The sequence below is a fragment of the Mycteria americana genome, chromosome 4 (assembly GCF_035582795.1).
Source record: "Mycteria americana isolate JAX WOST 10 ecotype Jacksonville Zoo and Gardens chromosome 4, USCA_MyAme_1.0, whole genome shotgun sequence".
Taxonomy (NCBI): domain Eukaryota; kingdom Metazoa; phylum Chordata; class Aves; order Ciconiiformes; family Ciconiidae; genus Mycteria; species Mycteria americana.
In genome coordinates, this window is record NC_134368.1 from 10564575 (window position 1) to 10592452 (window position 27878).

At 46.3% G+C, this 27878-nt stretch overlaps 1 protein-coding gene across 3 annotated transcripts in view; it reads right to left on the minus strand.

Moving 5' to 3' along the window:
* Window positions 1-23504, minus strand: part of MXD4 (MAX dimerization protein 4) — a 39855-nt gene extending 16351 nt beyond the window's left edge. The window contains exons 1-3 of one of the 3 annotated variants that reach the window (XM_075499618.1): window positions 23384-23504; window positions 22671-22839; window positions 13225-13254 (exon numbers count right to left, since the gene is read on the minus strand). In XM_075499618.1, coding sequence (XP_075355733.1) covers window positions 13225-13254; window positions 22671-22839; window positions 23384-23447 — 263 coding nt within the window. In that variant the 5' untranslated portion in view covers window positions 23448-23504. The remainder of the gene's footprint in view (window positions 1-13224; window positions 13255-22670; window positions 22840-23383) is intronic. The other 2 variants (XM_075499620.1, XM_075499619.1) reach the window with 2 other exon arrangements.
* Between the last annotated feature and the right edge of the window lie 4374 nt (window positions 23505-27878).

The following is a 27878-nucleotide window of genomic DNA, read 5'->3' on the forward strand; positions in this document are numbered from 1 at the left end:
CTCCAGTCCCCACTGGAGGGTGAGCTGTGGTGGCCCATGTACTGCCGTAAGCCACGGGCAGTAGCTAAGACAGGCAAATGACAGCAACTCCTGAGGCTCGCTTTGGGCTGGAATGACCCCATAAAGCAACCTGGACACCATCAGCGTGAGACACCTGACCAGAGCCTCAGCAGCTGGTGGCTGGCCAGACCACCCACATACTGTCCCTTCAGGAGTGTATCTGACAGCAGAAGCAGACAGACAGACTGACGAGGGTCCCAGAGCCATGTCTGACTTTGACCAGCAGAAGAAATAAAACAGGCACAGCTAGTGCCTGTTGCTGTACTGTTCCTTGACCTTCTCCCACTCAAGTTCTCCTCCTGCTGCAGAGAGCGACCATGAGCTGCCAGAGAGGCGTGCGAGGTGCAACACAGGCATCTCCCCCACTGGTGCCACCCCACCGCATGCTCATCCACGTGCCTAAACTGCCTGCAACCCAACCCAGCAAGATGACAAAACCAAAATACAGTGGTCGGTTTCCAACCAGTCCTTTTCCTTCATGGGCTCATGGCAGGCACTCAGAGGAGCATTTGTGCAAGGCAACACATAGGCAGGACCATGTCAGGACTATGACTGGTATCAGTTTTAACGGCTGGGGAACCGTAGCCTCAGGCTCTGCAGTATTAACAGCTGCAGGACCGACATCTGACCACCCTCATCTCCTCTCCTTTTTTTTTTCCAGGCTTCTCCTGCAGCCAGGCTTGTCCTCACAGCTTTCCCCAGGCTTCAGCCATCCCACTGTCTTAAGCTGCTCTTATTGGAAGAGCAGCCATGAAAGGTTTAGCAGCCCTTCATTGTCTCAGTTCTCGGAGATAAGTAATGCCAACATGCAGAAATTTGAGATATGCTTCACGGGAAATGTCAGTAGGAATTTACAAGCTATACAGAGATTCCCAAAAGCATCACAAGCAAACGTAATGGCAGCTGGATACCATTTGTCTTTCCTGGATGGTGACCATCTCAAATTTACATGTATAGGATTCTCCATCCTTTGACTAGAGGCAATAAAATCTCTGACCTTGCAAGAATGTGAGGCAACAGAAATCAAACATTATAGAAACAGTTGAAATCCCTTGCAGTAAGTTTTTGCCCTTGTATAGATTTCTTTTCCTCTGCAAAAAAAAAAAGGAGATTCCAACCTGTATCTTAGCATTGCAGCCTTCAAGTTGTGCTCATCTATAAAGAAGAGTTTTCTGTATTTTAAACATTCAAAGGCAATGTCAGACAAATATGAACAATTATTACACCTATAGAAAAGGAATTTCTGTTTTAAGTGTCTTCTATTTTTAGCCCTGTTATCTACTGATTATCTTTTAACATTTACCTCTCAAATGCTTTTAAGCAGTAGCAAGAGAGGTATCACCTAGTACCACAAGCTCAGCATCACACAGTACCAACCTAATACAGGCACGTGAACAACAGTGCCTTGGGGGAGATACACGAGTGATGGCAATACCTTTGTACACACTTGAAAACAGAGTCCACAAAAAATAACCAGCCATGCTTTTAATAAACTTATTTAATACTTCATTCATCCAGCCTTCTACCCATTTGTTTCGCACATTAAAATGCACACACTGCAACTTAGTAGTCCTAAATTAGACCTCTCAAACCCATCTGTCTTACTGGCACTCAAATTTCCTAGATTACGCTGCAGGGAGACTTAAGATTTTAAGTTTGTCTGTTACCTCAGAATAGTGACAGACCCAATGAGATAAGGAAAGTGCCACTGCAAGATCATGCCATTCCGGTATCAAGCAGTTGTAATTCCCACTCAAAGTTACACGGAGGTACACACATACTTACACACGCTCCCCATTGAAACCGCAAGAGTGGATTAGGACTCGCCACCATTTACACAAGTGTGGTAACGCTTTGGTCCTCACTGGCGGTGGAACACCACAAAGCAAATTTGCACAGCAAATCCAAACCCACGACATCGGTCTGCAGTTCTGCAATAGGTGTGTTTTCAGTTGCCACCTTTCATGGTACTCTTGGAAGTAATTTATTGAGGACTGCTGAGCACAGGTCGAAGAGAATTGCATTTATTTAAACAAGGAAAATCTGCGTAACAACACGGGTTTGCACTGGGCTTACACGCAGAGGGGAACAGGATGATAACTGTAATTTTCCACAAATTAACCGTTCACCAAAACATGGTTGAAGAGGATGTAGTTAGTCCCCCCCATAAGTGGCTCCAGGGAGCGTGTAGGTCCCTCTCACGTGGCGCTTAAGGCACAAGGTGCAGCGTGGCTCTGCGCACACAAGCTACACGTGGCTCTGCGCACACAAGCTACACGTTTATCGACTGACAACACCCCAGAGCAAGTCACTGCTTACAAATCAGCTCATGACTTGAAACTGGCTTTAATTATCAGACTGTTTCCCCACATCAAAATGCTAAGCAAGAACATCGTGTCTCAGGACATTCGCCAACAGGAAGGATCTTAAAAAAAAAAAGGGGGGGTGTGTGTGACTACAATGCTTAGAGAAGCCTAGAGACGTTGAGCTGTAGCACAGCACCCAGCGAAGAGAGCATGGTACAAGGCCTAGCGAGCTTTTTCTGCCTAATTTTAAACCTCCCTACAGACCTAGTTATTTTATACATATGTCAAATGAGGGGAGAAATGTGTTCAAGATTTATTTTTTTTACACCACTGTATGATGCCAAATTAAAGGAGAGGCAAGTCAAGCTGAATTATTTTAGCTAAATTAAAAATATGCATTGCTGTCACACACTGAGCGTGAGGCCTTGGGATGGCAGACAGTCCTTTCCCGCATCAAGTTAAATGAAGAATGTGAGGCATTAATATCTGCAATACTGGATACCTGTGACTGTGGTTTTATTGTCTATTGTACCTCTATATCCAAATGCCAAGTAAATACCAAGCATCCAATTTAACTAGCCTGACAGATGCTGTAGGGACTCCATGTTCCCACATGCATGAGGCACCAAAAGGAACAACAGCAATTCACACCGCAGTTTTAAAACCTTATCAAAGAGTTAAGGCAACTATATCTCCAGTTCAGCACCTAAACAATCACTTTCTTGTTCTCGGAGGCAGGAAGTTTTAAGCTCTGACTGGGAAATTAAGTACCAGAAAGGGATGTTCAGTGCTATGTCTTACTTCCATTTTTGCTTTTGCTAATACTTCCTCAGCACCTGTACCTACGAAAGCTTTGTGGCCATCTTAGAGGGAGTAGCTAATAGTGGCAGCTTGAGCATGCACAAATGAAGTTAATTGGCTTTTGGGGGAAAGGAGGTGGTGGGTGCTGCTGTCTTTTACTGCTGTAGGTATTTGAGATGTCCTCCAACGAAACAGTTGGGGTGCCCTGGGACGACAGCAAGGCGCCTGTTGCAGCCAACTGAAGACTGATTCAGACCCCAAGTGAGAACACCAAAGGAAAAGAAGAAAAGAAGTCACCCTGAAGAATACACGTCCCCAAATGTCTTGCTGTATGTCTCGAACTCTGTCATTGAAACCTTGTAATTAGAGGTGGATAGAAAAGACAGAGTGAGGTGTATATAGAAACAAATTTAGGGGAAGGATTAAATGCATTGACTGTAATTAAAGATGGTCTCTTCCAAGGCTACAATGGGTACTCTTGCTTTCATATGAATTAAAAGCTGAGCAACACTTATGTAATATTTCCCCCCCAGTGACAAAATCTGGCATCACGGGACAGTGGAGAGTTGCAGATATCTGTCAGTCCTGCCTCAAAGTTTAGATTTAGCTTGCCACAGCACAGCTAGTGCCTTGTTTATAATTTAATTTCCGTCCTATTTCCCTTTCCACTGAACAGTACAAAGCTGGTTGTCCCCGTGCCAGACAGGGCGCAGTCGAACAGAGTCTGAAAATGATCCATTTTGGGATGATAAGGTATGGAACAGCTTTTCAGAACTCTCCCCCCTTTCCTCCTTCTTCTTATTTCTTCCCCACAAAACTCAGCCCAGATTTCTTAAGCGCAGTGTCCTGAGGTTATCTGGCAATGGAAGGAAGAGCCAGAAGTTTGGACCCACTTGCCATGTGAGTACGTAAAGTCAGGCAGTGGGAACCCAGACACCTGACAGCCTATTTCAAATACCTGTTAGCACATAAACCCAATAACTGCTTCTAGCCAAACACACACAACGAGCTCCCAAATTTCTCTAGCAGAAATTATTTGCTCCACCCATGCTGTTCATTTCAGCAGTCAACACAACAGCATTTACCAATCAGGATTAAGTCAGCTTTCTTGGGGGAATTACAGGGTTTGCTACCTTTATGTTTTGTAAATACCAGCTAATGTGGTATTGTAAGATACACAGTGTCTGTGCAGCCGGTATTTGCAAACACTGACGGTACTCCCAACTTCCATAGGAGCTGCTGAGTTCTGGCAGCAATTACATGCCAGGCAGGCCCCTTATTTAGCACCTTGTATCTTCATTTAGTTACCTAAATTGAAACATCAATGAAAGAAAAGCAGATAAATTTGTTAGGCATTAATCCCAAGGTGGCAGTTGGGAGGATAGACTCGCCAGTAGTTCTCCAACCTTTTAGAGATGTTTTACCACATTTAGATGCAGTCTTTGACTGTTCCCCGAATCTTCTGCTTTCTTGGTATATGGTAGAACCTAATAGAGGCTTTCTTAATGCAGGGCATATAGCCTGTAACTAGAGCTACTAGTTTTCAAGTTAGAAGCATTGCAACAGATGACCTCATGTACATACATCCAAGCGCACACCTCTTCTGTATCAGCTACACCAATCTCCAGGCACTATACAATTAGTTACACTGATTTGTATAGAAAAAATTGCGTAACATAAACTAGAATTAAACAACAATATTAGCCACTTGACATCCTTTGACAAGTCCTGTCACTCTGCTCTATTCTAGCAGGATGCGTACATAGCTCAGTATATGTGTTTCAGTTTCCATCTCAAAACACAGCACACTATGAAGTCCCAAAACAACCCTCTCCTTCCAAAAGTAGGGAGGGGCAGGGGGGAAAGGGATATCTTAGCTATTCTTGTGAATTGCACAGTTCTTTAGGACAAGAAAAGGCAGTTTTAACTGGATCACATGCATAGAGTTTTAATTTGGTTTGGGTTTTTTTTTTGTTTGGTTTGGGGGGTGTGTGTGGGGTTTTTTTTTTTCCAAAAAAGGCCCAAATTAAACTGCTGTGAAGGAACTGTATTATGCTTTTTCACGTTTATGATCTGCTGACTAAATGTTCATGCTCAGTACAGTTTCTGGAACCTTAACTGCACCCTCTGTAGCTCCCTGGATGTGACGTGGGGTTCAGCTTGCAGGCAGGCACACACAGCTCCTACTGAAATCCCCTGAGTGGGGCGCAGAATCAGGCCCACAGCCTGCCACATGCTAAAATACCGTGTGTACCGAGGGGAAAAAAACAGATTAAAAATTACTTGACCTGCAAAGGAATTCTGTGTAGTAAATCTAAGCACAAGTGTCTGCCGACAGAGACCACGAGGGGAAAGCAGCATGAGCTGTTAACAGGGAAGTACACACTGTTCCATCCAAAAAGAGAGATTTTGAATTTGGGACCAGGCCATGGTATATCCAATACTCAAACCGGGTAAGCAGCCCATGGAAAGGAGCGCTGAAAATAGAGGTAGAGATGCCAATACACCATGGAGGCAGGGAGAGGAGGGGACAGGACAAGCAACCCACAGAATACAGCCACCTCCTCCAGCCTAGGTTGCTCCCTTAATGTCTACTCCAATCAGGGACACTGGGTCATCAAAATTTTGTGCTCATGACATAATTGGGAGAAAATAATCTGGCCTCCTGCAGATTTGGTGTGAATCCTGAGTGCAGAGCCAACCTTGCCTTAAACAGCCAGAGCCGCACTGCTGGCTTTCAGGTGCATTTGCCACCTCTTCAAACCATGGCAGGTACCACTTCTGTATACCCAGTTTTGTCTGTGAGCTTCCACAGACACGACTGGTTGGGATTCAGCCAAGGATTCCCATTGTGTTACATAAGACTCATTTCAGAGGCCAGCTTCTTAAAGACCATTAGCTGCCTAAATACCTTTTAAAAAAAAAAAAAATCAAGTTCCAGCTCACTTGCCCAGATGTAGGCAAGCTTTAAAGGAAAACATTTTTTTTTTAATACCTAATTCGACAAATCTTTTCCTCCTCCCATCACGAGAGCAGTCACCACCAGGCATCTCTTCCCCTATTTGCAGGGAATCAGCACCTAGCTGTTGTCTGCACGGTCCTGAAGGTACCTGGAAGTCTGGCCCATCTATCTCCATTTTGTACAAGACCAGCCCACTCTTTCTACCACAGCGGATAAGAACTGGCCAGGTCAATTAGCAGATGCCGAGAACATAAACCACCTTTCACATAGTCCATTAGAGGCCGACACACAATGGACTTATGTTTGGAGAGAGGGATGAACAAATTCAAGTGGAAAAAACGCATGCACTTGTTTTCTCGCCCATCTGCTTTCTGCTGGCTGTTTGGCTGGCCAGGAAGCACACGGCTTTCTGGAGCCCAGACCCAAGACTGCACTTAGGCCCCGCAGTTCAAAGCCGACTTCAGCAGGAAAAAGGACATCACACTTTAATCAAGACTGTATTTTAGTCCATTTTTCATTGCCGAATAAAAGCTTTGTCCAAAACACGAGGATGTGTACATCTCTGACACCTGGAATATAACTTCCTGAGCAGATTAACTTCCAAGCTTCATCTGCTTAATATACCGCTCCTTTTGAAACCAGCACTCTAGGTGGGAAGACACTTTTGTTGGGAGTGCATAATCAGGTGAGCTGCTGCGTGCACTGAAAAGACAGCAGTTCAAGTGCACAGGCATTTATAGTAGCTATTGCAGCATGTAGTACAGGACAAGCCAGAGGTCCGGATATTTGCTGACTGCCTAGAGGTGGGGAAAATGTGGGGAAAGAACAGCATTTCAGCGCAAAGCTTTGAAACTTCTAATTTCTTTAATTCCATGGATTCATCAGACTCAGAAACATGGGACATTTCAACAAAAGCATAGGATTAAATTTTCTGTTCTGTGGGTCCAGTTCTTTACAGACTTTGCTAAACAAGCTCCACAAAAAAACTTACTACAGCAATTTAAGACACAAACGCCACTATATACATTGCCCCTCTGTTGGAAACCTCATGTTAAATGACAGGTAAAAGGGGGTTTGAGCTGAGACTCAGCATTGCACTGGCTGAGGCAACCCCATTCACCTGACCACTACAGCTGGCATCCTCAGAGAGGCAGTCATAGCTGGGGGCGGGGGGTGATGCCTAAACCATGGTAGCTGTCTTCTCACAAAGGCAAGTCAGACTGTTAAGACGTTACCTTGCTTAAGCAGTGCAAAGGTATCTTTACTGCAATTTACTTGCATTGCAGTAAACCACTTCACACCAACCAGATGGTGTAAAAAGTTTCTTACTTGATGAGAAAACCAGAAGAAACAGATACAATACGGAGGTTAAGTTATGCTAGTAAGACAAGGTGGTTCCCACCACTAATGTAGCAGTCACATTACCTAGATGGCTTATGTATAATCTGGACATGCCCTAGAAATGGCAGCAGTTTTTATAGACCCATTATAACAATGAGATCTGTACCAGGTCAGTAAGACCCATCCAGTGCAGCACTCTCCAGGCAATAGCAGCCAAAACGGGATGCTTAGGAGAAATATTAAACTGACAAAGAAGCAAACTGTACTGTTCTGTACTATAAATTAATACCGTCACTGAAAGAAGTGATCCCACCCTGTCCCTGTGCTGGCATTTGGGTGTGCCTGTGACAGTGAGCTGGGTCAGGAAAATGAACTGGCTGAAGAAGCAAGCTTCTCCCCTCCCTCCTGTAACGGCAGGAAGCAGGACCCAGCAGCAGCAGCAGCGTGCAACGGGGCTGAGTTAAACTCATGATGGAAGCACAGCAGCGAGACACATACTGGGTGATCCTTCCCTGGAAGTACTTTACCTCCAGCAGCCAGTCAGGGGATTTCCTCAGCTAATGGCTGCACGGTAGCCTTTCAACATGATGGATCAATGCAGTTATATCTTTGTGCTGCATAACAGTACTAACTGCGATGGTAATTTGCAATTTTGAAAAGGCAGCCCATAATAAAAATAAACATTAAGCATTGTTTTGGTATGCTATTATTTCAATGACCTTTCAGTTCTGTTTCAAAACTTCCAAGTTTATCAGCAACTGGTAATTACATGCTTTTCATTAACCCTGCAATTTAGTAACACGAAGAACCACAGACAGAATTTCAAGACCTCCATCTATGCACTCTCTCAGCTTATACAAACTTTAAACTCCAAGTAACTCTGGTGGGTGAAATTAATGCACCAATGAATGTAACTGTGCTCCCGGCAAGCTCATCTGCACTTCTTTCATGAGAAAACTGACTATTAGAACTTAACTTCAGAGGCATCTACTCTATTTACTTTATCAGCCAACATTGTACATCATAATGCTCCCATCAAAACCATATTTTTTTCATCAAAACCTGCATTTATATCCAGATATCTACTTCATACACATGATGATGCACTATAACAACTTTTTTTTCTGGCAAGATTTTAGGTTTAAAGAATACACAAGCACTACCCAAAACTCAGGACTGCACTGCCTTCTGCACGCATGGGAACGCTTTCAGTCTCCACCTGATCAGCACTACAAACAATGCATACATTAGGCTCATTTGGGAAGAAGGAAAGGTTTATTTTCTTCTACTAAAAGGTTTTGCAAGTCACCATGTCTCATGTATTCCCTGTCCTGGTCTTGCACTTGTGAAAATTCAGGGCTGTCCCACTCAGCTGATCCAGGCCATCTCCACAGCAGTCTCAGCTCACTGCAATACAAACTAGTGAGCCCTGAACAAGAGAGAACTGCTCCCTGTCCCACCCAACACCCAGTGACTGAGCTAAACACTTGTGCACTTCTCCTTCTTGGAGCAACTTCCATAGGAAAGCAGGGAGATGCCCCTAGAGCACACCTCTCCCAGCAGCAATGCCTGTTTTTTACCTCCACCCAGCTCAGCTCGCCAACTTTTGTCAAACCTACACCTAGGGACCTGGGACAGGATCTGCCGATTCCTCCAAGCAGAAGAGCACTTGCAACTCAGATGCTGCACTGCTTCAAGATCGTGCTCAAGATCGCCGGTCCATCCTGCCCAAAGGCATTAATCAGTTCCCTCTTCTAATTATACTCCCACTGCTTGCCAGGAGTTTACTATTTTGTGGAATGCAGGTGGGACAACTTTTACCCCTGCTGATCTGCCCCTTCCCTCCTTGACTAAAAAAAAAATCCCCAAAAGCCCACAGAGAATAATACAAATGGTTTGACAGAGGCAGGAGATAACCGTCCATATAGATCAAGCCGTACCATGGTCACCCAGCCAAGGCACTCATTCAGCTCACATGGTGCCAGGCTGGGGACAGCAGCACATGGCTTGCCAATTTCAAGGCACGCTTTTCACCAATTCTTAAAAGCTGTTGTTTAAAATCATTCAGTTTCACAAGCTATTTTCAAAGACTTTGCCATAGAAATGACAAGAGCTTGAACTCCTCCTGCAGGAAAGCTCCTCATGGCCAAGCACGAGTGAAATGGCTTTGTCACCGAAGGAGCCCTGACAGGTTGGTCCCAGTATCCCTCATCAGGGCTCCATCTGCTTCCGACAAGAAAGGATGGACCATGGCAGGGAGGTGTCGCTTCCTCCTGCAGTCCTGCGCAAGCTGGGGGAACAAGTCCACACATGAATAGCAGAGGGCAGATGACTCACTGCCTTCACAGAGCAGTGTGAAGATCTCAGTATAATCTTCAGGGGGATATATCTTGGGTTTTATGTCATAATGTAAAACTAGTACAAATTGATGCAAATAAATAAGATAATGCTGCGTCTTTTTAAGAAGCTTGAGTCTCTCTTGGATTCTTGGTTTTTTTACACTATGAAAGTTGAATTCCTCTGTACAACTGTCAGGTTAGGTTGATTTAAAAACTGCCTTGCAAAAAGTCATGATTACCAATGTACTTGCTATTTACATTGCTCTGTGACAGCCTACTGATATAATGCTCTGGCTGGAAACAGTAACAAAAAATCTATACATGAATATACATGTATATATTTGTCATTAGGAACTAGTTACATCTGAGTGCCACTCTGACTGACCTGTCTGTAATTATTAAAATATCTTCTAGAACCTCATCTGTCCTTAGGATAGAAGATTTCCTGCCTTCATAATTTAGGGGGTTTCCTGTTTCCTGGCTCTGAGATGCAAACCTTATTTATACAGGACCAAAACAGGACTGCCATTAGAGGGATGAGTCCTTACAGAGTCTCACTATAATGAACACTCACTGAAGTTCTGAGCAGGGTATTCTAGTGAGACTTAAAGCAGAGAAAAAGCAATTTTATGTATGAATTGCTGACAAACACTTTACCATAACTGTAGTCTGAATTCTATCATATAATGAGAATTTTTGTTGGAATTATGTCTCTGCTTCCATTTGTCTTCCTCTGAGCACCCCCTCAAGAGCATACAGAAAAGAGACCCAGCAGTAGAAAATGCAAATAAAGTAGTGGTGCCAAACAGCCAATCTGCACACACAGAGACATCAACCACTGCCATTCCCACCGATGTCAAAACCAGAGATAAAACCTCTTATGTGCAACACCAATGCAGAACCTGAACAGCACCATGTGCCAGTACATGGCTACTGTGGCTTTCTGGTTAGTGGCAGCTCTGGCCACCCTCATCCAGGACACAAAGGCGCTGTAAATGAGGAAGCCATTTCCCTGCCCTCCAGCACTCAGTCCAGCCCACAGACACCACGTGAGGGACTGGGCAAGGAGGATATGAGCAGCCATCTCCTCTCTTCCTCCTTGACGGGCTCCTGTGAGATAACCAAGTGTGTCTCAGCCAGAAGCATCATGGCAGTGGTGAGTCAAAGGCGCTGGTCCTGGAAAGGATACACCTCCAAAATCAACATCCAGTGCTTCACAGCCAGCAGGGCAGGGCTACGCCGGGGGAAGAGGATGGGCTCTGCTGCAAGGACCAGCTGCTACAGGGACTCACTATGGCTGTGAATCTTCCATTAAACTTTACAAGATGCTTGAAGGATTTTAATGCAATTTTAGTAGAACAGAGTGAAAACCAGTATGATCGGTATTATCAGCTCATACACCCACAGTGCTAGAGGAGGGGGTTGTTAAAAAAATTAAAATTACAAGAGTCCTTCACACCAATACGTTAGGTAACTACAATTGCGCATACCTGATCTGCTTTTGTGAACACATTTGCACACAAGGATCTTGCACTAATTTGCAGGTTCTCGCCAGGAATAATAAAATCTGGCTTCAAGTATAGTGTTACTGTAGGACGTACAGCAAGCAGCAGCAGTTACAAACATTATTTGTATAATCACAAGACATACCTTGCAGTTTACCTATTTTGACCTTGAGATGGCAGAGAAAGAAAAGCTAGCAAGGCAAACACTATATGGTCCAGCTACTACAAAGATACAACACAGAACTGAAAGTGAGAACAGAGACTGAACAATTAATAGACCCTTCTTCTGCCCCTGCATCTGCTGCAAATGCTGCTGTGCCTTATTTACTGTGCTGCTTAAACATGTTAAAGCAGAGCAGGGGGAAGAAGAGGCAACTCCATGCTCAGGTTATAAAAATGACTGGAAGAAAAAAAAAAGGAATATGTAGTTTAGATGATGACAAGTCAGTAATGATGGAGCAGGAGAAAAGGAAGAAATGGAACAGACTATCTGGAAAGAGGACAGAAAAAAAATAGAGTGAGAAAGAAGCACAGTTGGGGCCAAAGTTTGGGGTTTGGTTTTTTTTTTAAAGAAGTGTGACCAAAGGACAGAATTTTGCATGAAGTTGTTTTCCTGAAGACTCTGTCAGCAGAACTTCTGCCAGCTGATTTCACTGCCTTAGCCAATGCACTGCATTCTGCAGCCCAGGCCTGCGTTTGTGAGCTTGAGCCTTCCCCAGTCCTTCTCATCTCTAGGATGACCACGTGGCTATTAGGCAGGGCTATAGTTTACTCATATTACAATTAAACTACAGGAAAGCATGTAGGCATGCAAGGGAAGTGATGGTCTAGCTGCTACATAACTGCGGCCACAAAACAACACAGAACCCCCCTGCCCCGTGAGTTCAATCTTGTTGCGCCATCAACCACGTTTCATGTATTTAGAAGCATGCAAATAGGTTTAAGTCATATTCACACATTGCTTGCTTTGGATGCATGAAACCCGAAAGACCACAAGCTACACGAAAAAGAACAAAAAACTACCCGAAAGAGAGTTTGTCCTGCTGCCTCAATGCTAAGTGAAAGGCAGCGATCCTGCAGTGAGGGTGCCACGGTGCTGCTCAGCCGGGGAACCGAAAGCCAGTGCGAAGACAGGCACCTTTTGCACTTGGCAGCTCTCCGTGTGCACCTTCACAGCAGCGTACCCCAGGAGACTTCCTACAGCTAAAAAGCCCATCTGCAAACAAACTCTGACAAGATACGATAGACGGTAAACACTGTCTCCAGAACTGTGCAAACATGAGTTCTTTAAAAATCGGGTCTTCAGGGTCTAATGAATGTCCTTGGAAAGTCAGCACAGCTTTTCACAGCGCTGGATACACAGAACCAGGGCTGCACCTCAGGAGTTGCTGATTTCTAGCCCACACACAGCTCTTTGGACAGGACACGTACCAGCAAGGAAGCAGACGGAGGGGAAAAACGTATCTGTAGGTACTTACATGCAAGATGAAAATTAACTGCACTTTAGGCATACTTTAAAAAAAAAACATAGAATAACCCTGTGTGACATACTGTTCCCCGAAAATCATCCACCTTAATCACAAAATACTTTCATTGTACTTATAGCATTTAACACCTCTAGCAAACAGTTGCTGCAATCAGATTCTTTATTAGTAACAGTATGGTTAACCAGTTACAGCATTAATCAGTCCAAAGCTAATTATCAGGGGTGTTTCAAAAACAGCATACCAAAAAACAGAAAAAAAGCCAAATAATATTATACCTATTAGATTTTAGTTGATAAAAAAACCCCAACTTAATAAGCTATTCAGTGCAGAATCAAAACAATTTCAACAAAATATTCTTCAATAAGCATGGTAATTCTAATGTCAGCCATACATCTTTTAATTTGCTTTTTTCTCAAGACTTACCTATGTTTTTCTAGTTCATTGTGTGATGACCTATTAAAAAGAGAAAAGAAATATTAGAGAAAAGGATAGATACCAAGATTTAGAATATTTAAAAGCCAACACCTGCTTAAGTTGCAAAAGAGCTCTCTAAAACATGTATTTATATGGATTATGAAACAGCTTCGCTGTTAAATTGGTTCATTTTTACATCCCTTAGATACTTCAAGGTATCAACTTAATTTCCATGAGTAAACCGTGGGTTTGGGGGGGAATTATAATAAATTTGCATTTATTAGCGTTCAATAGATTCAGAGACAGAATTGGACATAAAAAACTGAGCAGGTTAGTAATAAAAACAGCCCACAAGATTTTTATCTGTGAAGAAAAATTATGAGGGGGCAGAAAGTGTTAGAAGATCTAAATGGCAACAGGTAAGAGTAAAAAGCATCCAAAAAGCCAGCTTTCAAGCCCACGGAGAAGCAGAAAAAAAATCAGCAGCTAACCACTGCTGTTGCTGTTGACATCTTAATGGCAAAAAAAGAGGAATGCTCTTAATTCTTCTGAGTCTACAAACAGAAAAAAAAAAAAAAAATAGAATCACAGTCCTTGAACTGACCACATCAGTATGCTATTCTCTTCCAATCATCTACTATGATTTGAGATTTCCCCCCCCCCCCCCAATCGATGGCTCAGGTTTTTTGCCTTTAGAAGGCAGCCCTAACTTCTTGGAGGATTATTTTTTTAGTTGATTCAGCTGGAAATATTAATTTTATTTATTTATACAACTCAGATTAAAAACATTCCTAAAATTAAGTTATTGTCACCGCTTCAAAACCAGCAACCTCCCAGACCTTTAGTTTTGTCCAACCAAAAACATTGCCAGTAGGTAAGGATCAAAAGATACAAAGGCGGTGGCAGCTTCTACGGCTGGCAGATTATGTCAAAGCAGCTCTCCTGCAACGTGCTGCCATCCCTGCCTGCATCTGGGCATGATGTGCTGACCACGACGGCTTTGTGGAGGTGTAAGTGCACAGTCCATCAAGTGAGCAGAGGCATCCCAGGGTGAGAAATTCTTCCTGCCCAAATGAACGACCTGCCCAGCAGCAAGCCGTTGTGCCTCTCCCTGCGCACACGCATGCAGCTGGATGCTGCAGCATACCTAGGTGTTACTGATGATGAAAGCATCTCTCCGGCCACAGAGGGGGAGAAAAAAGAAAGCAAAGCTCATGCAAAGAAATAACCAATGAACAAATCCACAAGCAATTTATTTCAGCCCGGCGCAGCTCCTGATCCTGCAAGGAATTAAGCGATCTGCCCCTCTACAGGTAGAAGAAAACTCAAATGGGTACAAGGTTCAGCACTGATGTTAATCCATTTTCACTGGAAAGCATCCCAGCATTGTTACCAAGACATCAGCTATGTCAACCATTACCTGGTATCTGTTTCTGAAGAGCCTATGAATTTAATTTTTTTTAACTTGTTGCATCAAATGAGCCACAATCAGGTAACGTATGTGTTCCTACTGTGCCATGTAAGTGCTCCTGACCAATGCAGCAACACTGAAAGTGTTTTACACATATTCTGTGCTACATTAATAGGTCAAGGTAGGCTGGGTTTGCTGTGATTTACTGCCTTTGCCATTTGACCATAATAAGGGAATATTGTTTTTATTTTCTACTCCTACACACACAGAGATAGCTCAAACCTTTTCTCAGTGAAAAGTGACAAACACTGTGCCAAATCCGCCAACATTTACGAAAACACACAGAAAATGTAAGTTCAGGAGGAACCATTCTCCCCAAACACCCCCAACGCGCCTGTCAAAGGCACAAAGACACTGTTTGCAGGGAGCTCTGGAAGAGAGAGGAAATACAGGCTCGCCTAGATTCAGCCCTGTGGCATGACCTCCCTGACATTTTTGGCAATTATGCACAAGACAAAACACGATCACTGTAACTCGCCAATTCTAACCTGCCTACTGTAGTGGAGCTCACACCCAGCTCCAGTGAGCATGCATGGTGACCGCTGCACCAGCAGGAGAACCACTGGCCAAGAAATTCAGCCTGCACAGAGCATTTTGCTGGGTTAAGAGAGGATGCAGTAAGCAGCTGCAAGTCCTGTGTGCAGCACACCTACAAGGCACCTCTGGCATATGAAGGGTGACCCTGGTGTTCACCTGGGATACGTCCTGCCAGACCAGCTTTGGAGGGGCACATGCCAGCTACCAAATGGAGCGGCGGCAAACATGTGCCTCTTTGCAGAGCTCTTCGGGACGCAGAAGCCTCGTCGATGTGTGCAAACATGGGCACCAGCCACACGTTTCACAAGGTGCAGGGAGGCTGACTAATGCCTCAACTATCAGGCCCTATCCAGGAATCAAAACTGAGAGTTTTGACATTTACCTGACAGTTGCTCCATCTACAGAACAGGCTACATACCTTATTATAAGCATGAAGGTTTATTTTTTTTGTTGGGTTTGTTTTCAGAAGAGATTAACCTCTCCCTAAATATTGTTTATTCTCTCCTTCACTGTCTACAGCACAGTATATTGCAAGAATAGCCATCTCCTTCTGCTCTTCATGCAACCTGAAGCGAGGAAAAAAATGTAAGATCTACACACAAACCAGCAGCCCAAGCACTACCTCCATTTTAAAACAGTCTTTTATTACTTCAGTAAAAGATAAGGTGTGGACCAGGACTAAGAAGATATATGGATATATATATATATTTATATTGAAGAGACAGATGTACGATTGTGGTTTTCAGACAAATGGCCTGGTGGAGCCCTTCAAAAGTGGCTGCAAGAGAAGGAAGACTTTTGGTGTTTAGCTTAAGTTCAGTATACTAGGTTCTGTATCTCCAGGCAAAACTTGGGAGGGTTGGGGGTAGCAGTGAGGAAGGAAAGGTGTCAATAAAAGGGTCCAAATAAAAACAAAGGGAAAAAGCCAACAACAACAAAAAATCATCAGCAAAATCACAGATTCAGGAGGAGATCAGCAATGCTGCTCTTCAGACTTCACTGTTGACCTGAGATAGCCCTAATATCCCTTTAGCAAATGCCAAGCAGTTCACAAGCTATGAAGTAGCAGTTAAATTTTCTTTGTGAATAAATTGTCAAAAGAAGATTTGAAAGAAAAGGAAAGAGCCAAGTAAATGCAGTTGTTGGTTTGCAAGATGCTGTGCCACTTCCAACAGCAAGTCCCTAATGCTGTCCCCTTCCACCACCCTCCCTCCCCTAAACAAGACTTCTAGGTACTTGTATTTGAGCATGTAGTTGATGCAACATTCATCACAATTAGGATGGGCGCTAATTGAGATGATAAGACTAACCCAGAAAAGACAAGTCCCCCCCAAAAAGAGTAACTTTCTACCAGTTTACAGGTAAGCCAGCAGGAACTGCCCACCTGCATACCGAGCTGAGGTTTCACCGTATGTGTGATGCGCTGTTTGGTTACTAAATTACCTTCCCCTGCTCCTCCATTCTTTTGCCCCACCAGATGCTGCATCTTTTTGGAAGAAAAGCAGCACAGCTCCTGACAAAAGCAGGGACATATTAGCAATGCCGCTGATTTCTTCCCCAATGCTAATAAGAGCTAGGTCCAAGCTGCGAGTCACTGATACACTACTGGCTGCCAATGCATTTTGAAGCTATAGGGAGCAGGACGAGCTACTTAACAAAATGCTGAAAACGGTGGCAAGAGCCTCGCCCGCGCCAGGGCTTTCTGGTGCAGGCGGCAGGGTGTTGTACAACCCATGTGCAGAGGACACAACTCCACCTCAAGTTGCACAGCATTTGGAGGGCCACATGCAAACTACACTGCCTTGCACTTCACCAGGCCGAAAGAGTAAGAACAAACAGAGCAAGAAGTTTTACAAGGTGCTACACACTAAGTGTCTGCATCTGATTCCCACTCCCAAGCGTGCTGGTGCACAAGAGCATGTAGTTCATATACCCGCAGTCTTGTCTGGATGCGACTGCTACACGGCTTATGGCTGGAAAGACCCCGATTCGCTTCCAGGGAATTTCCTGTCTGCACACATAACCTGCCGTGGGACGCACCTGAAAATGTTACAGCCCGCCACCTGAATCACCTGAGATGAGGAGTGGTGCAACAATAAAACTGGGCATAAGTATATGTCCTGCCCAGTATTCACTGCTCCTGGGTCACTGGGTTTTTTCCATTTGTTTTAAACTGGACACATCACTTACAACCTGTCAAGGAAACAGTCTGTATGGAATTAATCCACTAGAAATGACTTTCGCATTCTCCTCATAGCAAAATTTAACCAGCCCTGCAGATTCAGCTGGGATCTGGGAACCAGACATACTGGCACAAACTCGATGCAGAGCTCTGGGTCCAGTACCTCATTCAAGTTTGTGCTGCCACATGTTTGTGGTGGCGAGGTCCAAACATGCTTCTAATACGGTGGCAATTTGTTTTCCTCAATTGCACAAGCACTGCAACTCCCAGGCATCACAGACCCACTGCAGTTCCTCGGGGGTGACAGACCAGTTGGTGAGCTCTATTATATTGGGACTAAAATGCATGTTTTAAAAACAAGCACGGTGGTATCAATTGCTGTCCCTCTGCCACCAGCTTTGGGGAAGCAAACCCAGAGGGATCTGTCAAATTCAGAAAGCCAGGCAAAAAAGCAGAGGAGCCATGCCTGCACAGTCTGGTTTGCAGCGTTTTATTCTCAGCCTCCCACCAAAAAAAAAAAAAATTAAGGAAAAATAAAATAAAAATCAGGCTCAGATCCCTAAGCTGTTTTGTGTGGCACAGAATAACATCTGCAGAGAGCAAGGGGCTTGCTCTGCAGGCCACAGGTTGACCCTCACCATGAGCCAACACTAACAGAGGAATTCGGACATTAAGCTCTGTTTTTATTTGAAACACCAAATGCAGCTTTCATCTTTTTCTAGATATAACCGTTCACCAGAACACAGCACAAAGTACGAGTCTCTTTATATAACACATAAGCGAAAATATTAATTGATACAGAAGATATATTTATAAACCAGCCTTTATTTTGCTCCCCCTCCTCCAATAAACCAGCTCCTAAATTAACAGGCCAAACACACTGCACCACCGACGTCCAGTTCCTTTCTCTGCAAGTAAATTTAACTGTGACCTCAGTAGACTGGCATCTAACACGAAGATTTTAGTTTTCATTTTACCTTATTTCTGGCCCTTTCATGGCAAAGTGGTTGCCTGAGCTCCCCCATGCACGGGCAGACATGCACCTCACACCCATGCACAGCTCAAGCCACCCCACACCTGGTGAGTGTCATTACAGCCAGGGCAGAAGAAAGCCCAGTTATCTGCAGGCTAGCGCGGTTTTCTGTTAGAGTGCTTTGCCTTGTGCATGAACGTCACCGAATTTCAGATTTGCATCATATTCCTCCTCAGCACATTGCATACGTGTTACCTATCCATTTCCTTGGATCAAACAGCAAGCTTGGGGGGACTTTTGAATGTTTGTTATTAACATTTCCAAGGCACAACTACACTAAATCCAGCTGTTTATTTTATGCCTTTTCTTTAATTCCAGCTACACATTAACAAGAATTATTAGACTGCATGGCACTGCTTCAGGAACCACAGGCACTGCTCTGTGAGGGAGAGACATTTATTATGCTGTGGTCAAGTACCTGGTAAGTATTATCAGAAGATGTGACCTAGGTTTACCTCCCCCCAAAAGACAATCTTGTGCCTTTCTCCAATCTCCTGTCCTCTTTGCAAAACAAGAATCCAGTTTCATTTGCCAGAGGATTTTGGTCAAAATTACTGGAGGGGAACAAGTCTGAATCTCAGCTGAGGACACAGTACAAACAGCAAACTGGAAAGAGAGAGAAAACAAAGCAGTTTGGTTTGTGTGACATGGGAAAGAGCACGTCATAGGAAACTGAGTGAGAACAAAACATATAAAAATCAAGTAATTTTAATGTAGAAGTAAAAAAGAAATGGCTAAAAATTGTGTCTGATTGCTACCAATAACCCCAAGAATATTGTTTAGCAACAAACTGCTAATGACCACTTCCAATTTTCATCCAAAGCTATGAGTGGACAAAGCAAAAATGTTAAATGCCTGTGGTGAACAGAAGGCATATAGATTTCGGTTAATCAAATGCAATTCTGCTGGTATTTTTCCCTGCATGAATCCAAACCTGTCAAAATTACTTCTCAATCGCAGTCGAGAGGCTGGCAAGCTTTTAGCCCAGACCTGAGTGTCCTGCCCAAAGGGCGGGCAGCCTTCCTCCCCCTTCTCTTCCTGTGGGTCTGGGCCTCGCCAGCCTTCGACAAGAGGACGGAGGTCTCAAGATATGATTTCTTACATGAACATCATCACCACCTCGGCAGAGGAAGGAGGCATCCATCAGCGTCCTCGCTGAACAACAGGGCAGCTGTAATCCATCCCTGCCTGGTCCCCCAGCCCACAGGGGCCCGTCAGCACACCTGTACTACACGGGGTATGCTCTTCCTCCCCCTTGCAGGCAGGCAACATGGGGGAGAAAATACAGAACAAAGAAGAAGGGTACAGCATAGCACGCTTCCTCACATCTGACAGTTTTTCTCCTCCTCCCCTCTTTTCTGATTTTTCAAGAATGAGGAGGAAGATGTTTTTCGTGGTTTTATATACATACAGCTCATAAAGCATGAAAAAAAACCCAAAACATATATATATATCACTTTTTAATCTGATCAGATGCTGCAAGCAGCAGGATACAAAAATAGATAATGAAAACAACAACAAAGCCCCTGCAGTTTTGAAACGTGCAGTTATCTGCTCCTTTCTTACTCCTCCAACCTTAAGTATGTATTTTTATATGTAAGAAAAACAATGCAATGAAAAGGCATAAATTTCAGACATGTATGCAATCATGCCTGCCTGCATCTGATGCTCCAAACCCAGCACGTCTGAAAAATGGTTCAAGTGGAACAATATGGACAAACACTTTGCCCGGTGGTTCACATCACCCACGACCACTCCAAATCCTCTGAACTTTGGCCAGTCGTCTCCCTCTGTTAATCTTTGAGTTGCTTAGGAAGATTTAACTGTCTTATCAAAAATTCAGACTCTAGTCTGGAGCTCGGACCCTATAGCCTATAAGCTCCAAATAACAATAAACCAGTGATGCTAGTGTACTTCATGCATTTTAGATCGGATGTTCAAATGTAAGGATCATTTCTCTCCCTCAAATCTAAGCTCACAGGCAGACTTGAGCAGTGACTGCTAGATGTGGGTACAGTCGGTAGGTACAACGCAGAGGTGCCCTGCTGCCGCACCTCGGTCCCTGAAATAGCCGGGTGCTGCATTAAAGCAACGCGCCTCTGTTTCCCGCACCAGCAAGCAAGCCCAGGGTCCGTGCTGAACCAGGCAAACCACCATCCTGGTGGCAGCCACCCTTGAAACTGTTTCTCAACAAGCATTATCCTGTCCCGTAACACAAACGACTCATCCCTAATCTAATCACTGCAGCTAGAAGAAAAGAAAGTGTAAGTAAATGTATATGTTGCATACCGCAGGATGGCATTTTTGAAGGTTGCCACTGCTACAGAGTGAGAATCAGAGCAAAAGACTGAACAGGTAAATATAAATCTACAGGCAGAAGAAAAGCAGGAAGGTAACTGCAAGCAGTCGCGTATGCCTCAGCTTTAACAACGCTAGCAAATCTGTAACCAGAAATCTTTTAATTCTGCTGTATTTGATAGATTACAAATCCTCTCCTAAAAATTCCTGAAAGCAGCTTACAGTTCAGACAAATAACTATTTTGCAGCGGATGACAAGAGACCTAAGAACGGAAACGATGGAATAATAGCTCTGTAAGTAACACAGATTTCTTGAATGCAAGAGGCAGAAAAGAAAAAATTCATATAATTCAACGAGCAGTTCACAGCTGGAAATCCTGTGAGACCTGTTTTGGTTAACTGTGAATTTTTTTTAAAGGCAGCAAGCATACTTTGTCAAAAAATAATTAAAAATCTTCAGGAGCAAAGTGTCTCAGGAAATAAGACACGCCTCCCACTCCTGATGACTTTCTTTTTTAAAATGAACTGACGTCTTCTCTATGCTCCAAGATGAGACAAAGAATTCAACTAAAACCAAAAAAGGTAGGAGTATTGCAATTAATACCCCCTGAAATGGTTGCCTTGCTTGGAGTAGGGGCACAGGGGAACAATTTGCTCCCCGTCAGTTATCTTCAAGACACATTGCTCGGCCGCAGTAGGCACAAGCAAGGTGCTCACCAGCTCGTGTTTTTCTCAAGGAGGGAGCTCGTCAGCTTTTGATTTCAGTTTTCACCTCCGGTGCCCCACGAGCAGCCGCTGGCCCTCTGCTCCATGCCTCCCCAGGGCCAGCAGACCCAGCTGCCTGCTGCCATGCGGGATGCCCGCTGGAGGAGCGAGAGCGGAGCAGGCCCGCTGAGACTCACTGCTCATTTGGAAAACAAGTCACGTGCAAGCCGAGTTCATTTTAGGCTATTCTACAGGAGCCACCATCCAACACGACCGTGCAGAGCAGAGCCTGCTCTGGGGAGAGCATTGCCACTCCAGGGTGAAGCAGGCCCAGCTGGGCACGGTTCTCGGTCCTCTCCGGAGCAGCCCTGGAAGAGCAAAGCAGAGCAGGCACAGCACAGGACTGGAGGAGCTCCCAGGCAGGGGCCGGCACTGTCCCTGTAAGACAGCCTCCTGCACGTACACAGCCGCTGCCCGAGCAGCAAACAAAGCTGCAGAGAGCCTGCGCACAGCAGCCCTCCGCTCATGCCATCGCAGCACAGGTAGCGGCTGCGGGGAAAACAACAAAACCACCACTACCATGGCAAAAAGGCGGACAACAATCGTGATAAATAACGACCGAGTCATGCACTTCAACGGATCTGCATGCGGCGAGCAGGCGACCCGGCGGTGCAGCAGAAGCCCTGGAAAGGTCAAGTTCACTCCAGCACCTTCTGGCTTAATACCTACAGGAGAAGTTCAAGTGCATGGGTGGGTCTCCCCCCGCTGCCCCACACACACTCCCCCTTCGAGAGCCCGCCGCTGTGCTGCAACCGGAGGCTGCATCTGCTGTGGCTTCGATGGGGGAGGCGGCCGGTTCGCTGCCTGTGGTTTATAAATAAATGCCGGGGGGGGGAAATTAGTGCCATGCAAAGAGAAGTCTGGGTGGCGATTATGGTGTTAAGATCTGCAGTAAAAGCCGCTGTCGGTGAGCGCGGAGCAGAAGGAGCGATGAGGGCGGATGGTTTAGAAGTGCAGTGAGTACTAAGGAGATGGTGTACGCGTGGCAGTGTTTATATGAGAGATCAAAACAGAGCCAAGCCCATCCAGGGAAAAAATGGCGACTACCGGGATGTGGGAAACTAAGACACTGGATTAGTTATTATTTTTAATAAATGTATGCGCTGCACATAAGCTAGACACATTGGAAAAGCTGCCGATTCATTCTGAAAAAGCGGTGCGTCTATTACCTGTTATTCTGGGATTTTCTGGCCATGGTGCCTGCCTTTGTTTTCTTTCTGGAATAGTCACTATCGAAGGGTAACACTGATGCATAGCCATGTTCTGCTTCTAGGGACAAAGTCAGCATTAGTGGCAATATATTTTTTCCATGCATTTTTTTCCTCCTTTGCAGGAACGCTAGGGTAAAGAACAGAATTTTTTCCGGTTGATTTGTTTGGATTTTATTCTGGCATCTCTTAAAGAAGCGAGACAAAAAAAAATGTAACAACTGGGTAAACCAAAAAAAAAAAAAAAGAAAGAAAAAAAGTGCCGAAATTAGGAGGATTATTTGAGTGCACATTAAAAACGAGGCGGATCATGCAAACCCTTGTCACGCTGCGCTGGGGGGGGGGAGGGGAGCACTGCCATACAATCAACGACTGCCACACACAGAGAAGTGTGAGGTATCCTGAGCGCTGCAACACACACACCATCCCCATCCAGAGCTTGACAAAAAAATAACCGATTTTTTTTTTTAAAAAAAAGGCAAAGAGAAGAGCACTGTTCCTCCCCCAGCGCGGTGCCTCTGGCGAAGCCCGGGTCAATCCCGCGGCGCCCGGGCAGGTGAGGGCGCGGGGCTGGTCCCCCGGCCCGGGCCGCCCGCCGCCGCCGCACAACAAAGGCCGAGAGCGGCTGGGAGCGCCTGCGGGTGACTGACTGACTGCCCGCCTGCGCCCAGTACCTCGGTCTCTTCTCTCCAAGTACTCGGCCGCTTCCAGGAGAATTAACAGAGAGTTCAATTCCATGGCTGCCTGTGCCGAGCCGAGCCGAGCCGAGCCGAGCCGAGCCGAGCTGAGCCGAGCCGAGCCGAGCCGAGCCGAGCCGAGCCGAGCTGAGCCCCGAGCCCCCCGTCGCCCCGCGTCGCGCACCGCGCCGAGTTCACGCGCGGGGGACTTCCAAGCCCCCGGTTATAAGGCACCTCTCTCAACCTACATTTGACACACAGGCGACGGGCAGCCCGCGCCGCCAATAGAAAATCGCGATTTGGTGCGGGGGCGGGATGCAGGGCGGCAGCCGGGCCAACCGGCAGCCAGAGCACCCCCCCTTTTCCTCTGGCTGGGGCAGGGAATGTTGACAGATCCCCATCTCCCCCTCCGATTGGCTGGCCACTATAGTAACAATTTAGAAGCCGAAGCTTAGCAACAGCACGTGGTGGCCCGGCCCCCGCGCTCGCTGAGTGGCCGGCTTCTTGCATGTTAAGCAGGTAGCGGCCGCCGATTGGTGCGTGGGGCGCCATGCAAATGAGGGCGGGGAAGGAGCCAATGGGGTGGGAGGTGCGTGCCGTGCGGCAGGAGGCGGGGAGGCAGGAAGGGGGGAGCCAATGGGCGGGTGGAGGCGCGGCGTTGCTGTGAGGAAGAGGCAGGCAGAGGGGCGGGACGGGCCCAGGTTCCGCCCCCGCCGCCCGCCCTCACACGCGCGGGACGCGACACGCTCGCTGGGCTGAGGAGCGCTTCGGCCGGTGCCGGAGCAGCCACTACCGTTAACGGCCAACCTGCCGCCAGGAGCGCCGGCCTGCTGAGCCGCGAAAAAAAAGAGGGAAATAAAAAAGGAACAAGTCGGGGCGGGGGGTGGAGGAGCCCGGCCGCCCCCGCACGCCGCCGCCCCAGCGGCAGGGCCGGAGCCAGGCCTGGGGAGCGCCGACTTCTGTGAAGGAAACCCGCTGCTGCCATAACCACGGCTGCAGGCGCCCGCCCAGGGCGCTGCCGGGCCCCAACCTGGCGTGCCCCCAGCCGCAGGGCGCTGCAGCCCCCCCCGCCCCCGTCACCCTCATTACCGGCCCAGGTCAGACCGCCACCCCGCGGCCTCCCCCCGCTGGGCACCGGCGCCCGCAGCCGCTCCCTCCCGGAGCTCCCGCCAACGCTCCCCGGCCCGCCGCGCTCGGGCGGGCGGCGCTGAGGGAAAGCGAAGCTACGCCCCTCCGGGGCGGGCTGCGCATGCGCGCGGGGGCGGCCGGGGCGGGGAAGGGGCGCAGAGCCGCTTGACCGGAAAAGAGCCCGGCGGAGGGGAGGCGTTTGCGGGGCAGTGCGGGTCGGTTGTGCTGCCGGCGCTCCGCTCTCTCGCTGGGGAGGGCCGCGGCGGCAGAGGCCTTGAGCCGTGCCAGCTGTTGGGCCTGCGCTGCAGCGCGTGTTGTCCCATCAGCCTCGGGCGGTTTTCACACAAAAAAGTACTATTTTTCCCTGTGTATTTTTCCCGAGCGTGCTGCTCACTCCAGGCCATGGGGAGGGAAGCGTGGCCCGGGGTCACTGCTAGCCCCAGAGACTCCTGCAAGGAAGGCGAGGGAAGTGGGGCAGCAGGCCATGAGCAGATGCCTCCTCATGGCAGCGCCCGGCGAGCTTGGCAGGCGTCGAGAGCAAAAAAGCAGCAGCTTCCTCCGCAGGCGTCAGCAAATGGAGGGCCCTGGGCATCACCAGGCCCTTGGGTTGGGTCCTTGTGCATGTTAAAGCAAGAAGGGGGCTCTTGGTGTGCCCGCTGTGGGATTTACCACCACCACTGGTGCGGGAGGGGTTTCCTAAAGCTAGCTGCCATTTCAAGCAGATTTCAGTTCTCTTTCTTCTTGCCATCAGGGCTGTAAGTCAGAAGAATGTCAGCATATGACTACAACTGAAGGAAAAGTGTCTTGCTCTTGTAGTGGAAAGTATGGCAAGAAATGCATCGGAATGAAAAAGATCATACAAATGGGATGCCAGAGATGCCGTAAAAATGTGTCTGGCACATACATCCGTGACCCCTTACAGTGCACGTGCAAGAGAGGAAAACAGCAGGACTGCAAAAACATGCATGGAGATTTAAAAGAATTACTAAACTCTACACAATAGTCTAACCTGCTGAAAACAGAAACAGTGGAAGGCTCTCAGAAATGCAGTCAGAGTTACTGCCAGCTTTCCAACCCTTGCCAGCATATTCAGCTGCCTTTCGTCATTTGGATACACAGAAGCCATCTACCAGAATAGCCTGGCTCCTGGCATACAGGCTGAACAGGAAGGAGCTCAGCACCTTTCCTGTCCACAGCATCCTATTTGCACTGCTAACTTTGCCTCCTTATCTCAGATAGCTGCTGCACAGCTGTTGCCTAAAACTGGTTGGTTTTAACATGAGCAAGTAGTTTTAAGCTGTGCTGTGATCACACATTCCTACATCTTCAGGCCAAAAGCACTGAAGCCTGTAATCAGTCCTCCTGCAGAATAGCACTTACGCACACAAGTGGTCCCATTGATTTTAATTGAACTATTTGAGTAAGAGCTATTCAGCATATAGGAGGGTTGAAGAATATTGTCGTCTGTTTATTCCTTGGCAAAAGATGTCAGCTACAGTTTCCTTTTAAGAGGGTAATAGTGATTCAGATTGAAATAAGGATTATGCTTAAGTCTTTTTACAGGGTTGTGTTAAAACTACATATACATCACACCTGATAATTTATTAGTCTGTATCTTGTTGCCTCAGATATGCAAGTGTAACGTGGCTCTTGAACATTGCTGAAACACAGATCACATTTTACTGCCATTTGGTCCAGGCATCAGGGATGAGACAAAATACAAGGCTGTGAAGAAAGCAGCATTGTGACTGTAATTTAAGAGAATTTTATATCTGCTTGGAAAAAGTCTGACTCCATGAATTACAAGGCAGAAGAGAATTTGGTCTGTAGATTGCAATGGTGAAAAAATTGCTGTAACGTTTTCCACTTGCTGCTTGAACTGTTGAAATTCTGCTGCATGTGGGTGAGACTACTGTTTTCACTATAAACCCATTGAAATTTATGGCAATTTTGCTGTTTAATTAACTGGAAGTAGGTTTAGACACTATTTGACATTGCTTTCTGTTACGAAACAGCATGAAACCATGTATTTGTAGGTCTGTGTTGTCCGTACAGCAAAGAAAGTTCCCTTTGCCTGACCACATGTGTAGGGCATGTAGTAAAGAAAATGCAAAGATGTACAGATAGGGCACCATTGTTCTCTAGCCACAGAGATCTAGTAGTACCTCAGATTTTCAGAACATCTGTATTTATTTGTATATGTGTCTAAATGTATCTTAAACTGTTTTGTACATGCACTGTGGAATCAGGCATATGTCCAGAAAGGAAGATGAAAGTGCTAGGTATATGAATGCACCTGGGTGAAAGTGGGATACACTTGTGTGAAAGGCCAGGATTCAGGTATGGATTTACTGAGGCTCTGAACGCCTGAAGCTTCTCCCGCTCCTCCCCACCACACTATGAACACACACCGTTTGCCTCCAGAAACAGAGGAGTTCAAACAAGTGTAGCACTGTGCCAGGGCAGTGCTTCAGGAGGGTGCATAGCCCCACCAAGCACTGCCTTCACCAGACACTCCTCGGTGCTCGGTCTGATCCGACTGCTGGGTCTCGCTCCCCGGCAGCTTCAGCCCTCACCCTGCCCTGCAGCCCCTGGGACCCAAACCCAGCAACCTAACCTCTGCTGAGGTAAAAACCATCAGACTCGATGTGATTGCCCTTTCTGCTTTTAAATGTGGACAGAGGTATTTTGAAGACAGTTGTTTTAAGGTGATTGAGCACCATTTCGCATTGATATTGGTACTTTCCAAGGCCCTGTGCTTCCACGCTTCCCTGCTGGGAAGGGGTGCTTTGGGAAGAGAGGGGCTGCTGAAGCCAGCTGGACTATGTGCGTAAGTGTCATGCAGTGCTGTTAAGGACTGCAAAATAGGGACCAGTGCAGTCACAAAAGCCAGCTGATTTCTGTTCATGGTGGCTCTCGGCCTCAGGAGTCATAAACGGTATTAATCTGCTTGAGCTATGAGCATGTGTGTAACCATACACACCCCCCCCACACACACAGCCCCTGCTGATGAAATCCGGAGTAAACCCACACGCATTTAGGAAGGACGGTGTATGGTTTGGCTCATACCAAACAAACGCTGACACACATTTACCTGTAGTTGTGTCAAAGGAGCTTTCTGTACAGTGTACAACAACGTGTTAGGGAGTGCCAAGCAGTTTTACCAAGATCATTCCTTCTAGAGAGAATTCAGCTGAGTCCTTCTCAGGAGGCACCATAAAAACTTTTAAAATACCTGGAATGAATCGTTCTGGATCTGTTTTTATTTGTGCCAGTGAACCAGACTAGCTTTGGTGGTGTCAGCATGGGTGCAGAGGTGTAAAATAGGTGTGAAAGAATATCAACCAAATTACTTTAAGAACTG